The following is a 5,786-nucleotide window of genomic DNA, read 5'->3' as shown; positions in this document are numbered from 1 at the left end:
TGGCGGGGACAGGCGGAGGGGCGGGGACAGGCGGAGGGGCGGGGACAGGCGGAGGGGCGGGGACAGGCGGAGGGGCGGGGACAGGCGGAGGGGCGGGGACAGGCGGAGGGGCGGGGACAGGCGGAGGGGCGGGGACAGGCGGAGGGGCGGGGACAGGCGGAGGGGCGGGGACAGGCGGAGGGGCGGGGACAGGCGGAGGGGCGGGGCGGAGAGGCGTAAGAAGAGGAGGAGGCGGGGCGGGGAGAAGTGGAGGAGGCGGGGCGAAGAGGCGGTGGAGGGAGAGGATGTGGGGCGGAGAGAGGCGGGAGGGCGGGGCGGTGAGGCGGGGGCAGAGGGCCGGAAGAAGCGGAGGAGGCCGGGCGGAGACAGGCGGCGGAGGCGGAGGAGGCGGGGAGACATGGTGAGGAGAAGAGAGGAGGAGGAGGAAGCGGAGGAGGCGGGGCGGAGGAGGCGGAGGGGCCGAGGAGGCGGAGGGGGCGGAGGGGGCGGAGGAGGCAGAGGGGGCGGAATGGGGAGAGACTGAGGAGCAGGAGGAGGTCTAGGATTCGCCAGAAAAGGGGCGCCGCCGAGCGTCTGCGGCTTCTCTCTTCTCCCTAGCGGCTGTGCTGCTGCAGCTTCCTTCCTGACCTACTTCCCCGTGAGGCAGGTAGGTCGTGGGCCCGGGGACTGGCGCCACAGGTTCCGCTGCATACGTCAGGCGTAGATAGGTCGCCCTAGGGCAGGCTACCTGGAATTTGCCGCCACCGAGTCCTGGAAATGGGAAGGGAGGTGAGCAATTTAGGCCGGCAGCCAGAAGCCCCAACGCCGGCTTCCAGAAATGGAAAATGCTGTGCCAGTGGTTCCCTGCCTGACTCTGGACGAGTTCTCGACCCTCTCTGGGCCTTCATCTACCCACCTGCCACGTGGGAGTATCTTTGGACGGGTCTCCCTAAGTTCCAGACTGAAATTTCGTTGCCAAACTTCCTTTAAGGGTTGTCCCCAGATTCACCAGCCTGGTCTGTCCCTCAGCAACGACTTAGCTGCACTTTGAACTCTGGCCCCTTAGGTTTCTACTGAACAGGTTGGGTGTCTGGAATCGGCTCTGGGCAAGAAGCTGCCTCCAGCCTATAGATTTTAGGCTGAGAAATTTGTTTTCTGTGCACTGAGTCAGGAACCTGTCACTGGCTCTCCACCCAGGCAGGCGTTATATCTGGGGCTCAGGGAGGTTTTAAGACGGGCAGGACCAGGCTGCTCTATCCTGTCTTTGCCCTGAGCTGTAGAGGTTCACCAAAATCAGATTCTTGAATACTCCAAGTACGTCTAAGCAGTGGAAGGAAGTACTGACCAGAGGATCTGGAGGTTTGGATTCTAGTCCTGGCAGTGCTGCTGACTGGCTGCGACCTTAGGCAAGTATCTATCCCTCTCTGGCTCAGTCTTTCCCCTTGACTAAGGGGTTGATCAGATGGTTTGCTAAGACTCTACTGTTTTTCACATTCCCAACAATAGTAATAGCAGTCAAAATAATTGTTACCTTATCTTGACCTACAAGGCCCTGGGCTTCCCTGGAGGCTCCGATGGTAAAGAATCTGCCTGCAATGCAGGAGACCTGGGTTTCATCCCTGGGTTGGGAAGATCCCCTGGAGGAGGGCATGGTAACCCACTCCACTATTCTTGCCTGGAGAATCCCCATGGACAGAGGAGCCTGGCAGGCTACAGTCCATGGGGTCTCAAAGAGTTGGACACAACTGAACGACTATGCACAACACAGCACATTTGCTGATTCGGCCTTCTCAAATTGCCAGTGAAACTACACTTGCTTAGGAATTTCCCCACAAACAAAGTCTAAATCAGGTTTCTGGATTGATATCCTCATGGTACCTGCTGCCTTCCTTCTTTGTCTGATAGCTGTATCCCCTGTTCTTTAATGCCTGTGAATGTCACGAGGGCTACAAGTCTGTCCCTTTCCTAGCATATAGCACATAATAGGTGGAAGGAACAGAGAAATCTTATTTGGTGCAGTAGTCATGTGAGGTTGAGTCACTCTGCTCTCCTTACACATGAGGAGACAGCATCAGAGACACTCCGGCTCTCACAGTGAGTTGGCAGCATCAGAATTTGAACCCATTCTGTCTCTGACTCCAAAGCCTGAACTTCCACCTCACTTGCCCTCTCATTCCAGGATTTTCTGCTGTGAAGCCATTACCTAAGTGCCAGCAGATCTAACCCACGAAGCCTGGAAAGAGAAGACCATCAGGTTGGGTGAGGGTGGTCTTGTCTAGCTCAACCTGGGACCTGAGGAAGGGGCTGACCTAGGGTGGACTGGCCACCCTCCTGCAGACCCATGGCACACCGGCTACAGTTACGACTGCTGACGTGGGACGTGAAGGACACGCTGCTCAGGCTCCGCCACCCCGTGGGAGTGGAATATGCCACTAAGGCCCGGGCCCATGGGCTGGAGGTGGAAGCCACAGCCCTGGGACAGGCCTTCAAGCAAGCGTACAAGGCTCAGAACCAGAGCTTCCCCAACTATGGCCTGAGCCACGGCCTCACCTCCCGCCAGTGGTGGCTGGATTTGGTCCAGCAGACCTTCCACCAGGCTGGTGTTCGGGATGCCCAGGCTGTGGCCCCCATCGCTGAGCAGCTGTACAAGGACTTCAGCAGTCCTAGCACCTGGCAGGTGTTGGAGGGGGCTGAGGCCACCCTTAGGGGGTGCCGAAAACGAGGCCTGAAGCTGGCAGTGGTCTCCAACTTTGACCGACGACTAGAGGACATCCTGGAAGGTGTTGGCCTGCGGGAACACTTCGACTTTGTGCTGACCTCTGAGGCTGCCGGCTGGCCCAAGCCCGACCCCCGTATTTTCCATGAGGCCTTGCACCTTGCTAAGGTGGAACCAGCGGTGGGAGCCCATATTGGGGACAGTTACCAATGTGATTACAAGGGAGCACGGGCTGTAGGCATGCACAGCTTCCTGGTGGCTGGCCCCGAGCCTTTGGACCCTGCGGTAAAGGATTCTGTACCCCAGGAACACTTTCTCCCCTCACTGTCCCATCTCCTGCCTGCCCTTGACTACCTGGAGGGATCCCTGGCAAGGCATTGAGTCTGGTGAGGGAAGTGGCTGGGGCCAACAAACACTGGAGACAGGGAGCCCTTTTCTTCCCAAGATCTGGCCTTTGCCCCTCCCCCTGCAGCCTCAATAACACGTTCTGACTACAAAGCCTTGAGTGTGCCTTTCAGCCCTGCCCCACCAACCAGCTCCTGGTCTCTGAGAGGATTCATTCATCACACCCGTGTCCCTTTTCCACCGCGAGTCCCCCTCACCTCCAACAAGATTCATGAGGGCCCAAATAGCTTCAGAACCAGCACTTTCAAACTTTCTTTTAGCAGCAGGGCCTTTTGTCATGGGAGTACTTATGTGGAACCCCAACATGCAAAACAGGAAAAGCGAGAAATTGCTAGGGTTGAAGCAGAGGTCCTGGGGTCCTTCTTCCATTCATGAAGTCTCTGTGATTCTCCCCCTGGGAAGCCTAGAGATCAGAGGAGCTTAGTTAGGTAACCAGGACACTAAGCTGAGCTGTGAGGATGCTGCCCTCTAGGACTGCATAGTCTGAAGGGCAAACAATTTAAAAAAAATTCTTAACTGTGCCATGTGGCTTGTGGGATCTTACTTCGTTCCTTGACTACGGATCGAACCCCGGGTCTTCAGAGAATTCCCTGAAGGAAGTTTTAGACAAGGAACACAACAATTGCAGCTGATGTAGGCCTGCAGTGTGTTAAATGCTCTGCCAGGGCCTTATGTATGTATACATAACTAGTGGGCCTTGCAAGTGTGACTTCCACCTTACAGATGAGGAGATGGATTTGTGGGTTAGGTAGCCTGCCTGAGTCACAGCTAGTACCTGCAGGAGCTGGGGTTCTCTTTAGGCTGGTCTGACTCCAGAGCCCATTGGCCTGACTTCTAGTAGAAAATGATCTGTGTCACATGAGACATGATGCCGTGGAGATCCAGGGAGAATAGAGAAGATGTCCTAAGGATGGCAGTGTTGAAGGGCACCCTGGTCACAGGGATAGTGGCAGGGTGGGAAAGCACAGGGAACAGGGACTGGAGCTCAACTGGCAGGAGTGCAGGGAAGGGTGGGGGGGGGATCATTGGAGAAATTCCATGTCTCTTCCTGTCTTTCCCCCTTCATGCTTCTCTCTACTTGGTGTTTACTGGACACCTGTGCCCTGTCTAGTGCCAAGTCCAGGGGTACTACAGGTAAAAGGCACAGACAGGCACATACACAGGATATGTCCTCGTGCCAATAGCTGGGGAGAGCTCTGGAGTTGACCCTGAACTGGGAGTGGCCCACAGATGGGCAGACAGATAAGAGGGGCACTCTTGGGAGCAGGCGCATGAACTGTGGACCCAAGGCTGCTGTGGGAAGGTAGATTGGTAGCTGGGGGAGGGGAGAATAGCATGAAGACCTTTAGGTGCCGCATAGAAGAAATGGCTTTGACCTAGGTTTTAAGCAGAGTCTGTGCTCAGGCAAAAACAGGAAGCTCTTCTTAGACTTGGCCAAACCTCTTGTGGATCTGTCTTCTTTGGGCTTAGTGCCAAGGCCAGGTGACTAAACATTAATTTCCAGTTGTCAAGCAGTGAGGACTCAAAGGTCATGAGCTGTGGTTTCAGAGCTGCAAGGGCCTCAGAAGTCATGTCAACTGAAAAAGTTGATTTGACCCACCCAGTGTTTAGTAAATTATTGAATGAACTTCAGAGTGGGGAAGGCCCTGTCCTCCATCTTTGAGCCCAAGAGCCTTACAGGTAAGTTGTAGGTAAGACTGCCTTGGGACGGTGTTCGCAGGTGAAACAAAATGGGAGGACCACTGTTCTCAGTGACCTCCTCAGAGGATAGGAAGGCACTTGACCATGGTCTCAGCAATGCAGGGCCCAGAACCCTGTCCCAGGCCCTTTCAGCTGTGTGTGCTGAGCTCCTGCTTGTATCTGGGAACGTGGTTAGGGGGTGAAGACATTTATTTCCCAGCAAACACAACACTAGATCTGAGCTGGCACCTGGGGGATTTGGCCAATTACCAACAAAGAACACAGAATAAATTTTTCAGTGTTTTAAAGTCTTTAATAATGTACATGTTCTCTAAGGCTGGCCCTCTTATTCCCTTGACTCTTTCTGGTTTGAAGGCCTCACCCTGGTCTCACTATATTAGAGAAGGCATTAGGTGATGGCATGTACAGCTACAGTTGGGAAAGAAGTTCGTCCCTGTGACCACAGGTGGGCACTGGCTGGAGCTCTGCCTAGTCAGGCAGTGTTCCCGATGGGTGTGTTGCAGGCAGGCTACCTGGAGACAGGATCCCCTGAGTCTCCCGAGTATCTAGGTAAAACCTGGGGGAGGACAGAGGCCAGAGTCCTCTGGCCAACAGCAACCTGGCAGGAGTTCTAAATCCCTTCCAGGTTGTCCTTGTGTGCTAGAAAAATATTTTCTCTGTGCCATTTCATGAAAAGGATGGAGAAACACTGAATAGAGGGAATGAAAGAGCTTCAGCCATAAGATTTTCTGCCAGAGGACGGGGTTTCCTGGGGGTAGGAGTTCTCCAGAAGAGCCTACAACATGCATCCGGTCACTTGTCCCTCCATACATCCACCGATCCATCCATCCATCAGTCCATATGTCCACTCACTGATCACGTTTATCACATGCTCACTCTGCACCAGGCACCATGCTGGATGCCAGTGATAAAGGGGCAAATGAGACACCCTCAGAGGAGCAGATGGATGGTGGATTTGGGAAACCAAGCCTCAGGGAGTAGTGGA

At 54.9% G+C, this 5,786-nt stretch overlaps 1 protein-coding gene across 2 annotated transcripts; it reads left to right on the top strand.

Moving 5' to 3' along the window:
• Positions 1-346: 346 nt before the first annotated feature.
• Positions 347-3,621, top strand: HDHD3 (haloacid dehalogenase like hydrolase domain containing 3). 2 transcript variants are annotated; one of them, XM_006061237.4, is made up of 3 exons: positions 372-400; positions 598-646; positions 2,159-3,621. In XM_006061237.4, exon 3 carries the CDS (start codon positions 2,321-2,323, stop codon positions 3,074-3,076), a length of 756 nt encoding a protein of 251 aa, XP_006061299.3. In that variant the 5' UTR covers positions 372-400; positions 598-646; positions 2,159-2,320; the 3' UTR covers positions 3,077-3,621. The 2 variants fall into 2 exon arrangements, with proteins under 2 accessions (XP_025138049.3, XP_006061299.3); XM_025282264.3 differs by lacking the exon at positions 598-646 and having other exon boundaries at positions 347-400.
• Positions 3,622-5,786: the final 2,165 nt, after the last annotated feature.

The sequence above is a fragment of the Bubalus bubalis genome, chromosome 3 (genome assembly GCF_019923935.1).
Source record: "Bubalus bubalis isolate 160015118507 breed Murrah chromosome 3, NDDB_SH_1, whole genome shotgun sequence".
Classification (NCBI taxonomy): Eukaryota; Metazoa; Chordata; class Mammalia; order Artiodactyla; family Bovidae; genus Bubalus; species Bubalus bubalis.
This window is presented reverse-complemented; position numbering and strand designations above follow the sequence as displayed.

Excerpts from the sequence above, each read along its gene's own strand:
- HDHD3 (XM_025282264.3), top strand. The coding sequence starts at position 2,321 with ATGGCACACCGGCTACAGTTACGACTGCTGACGTGGGACGTGAAGGAC.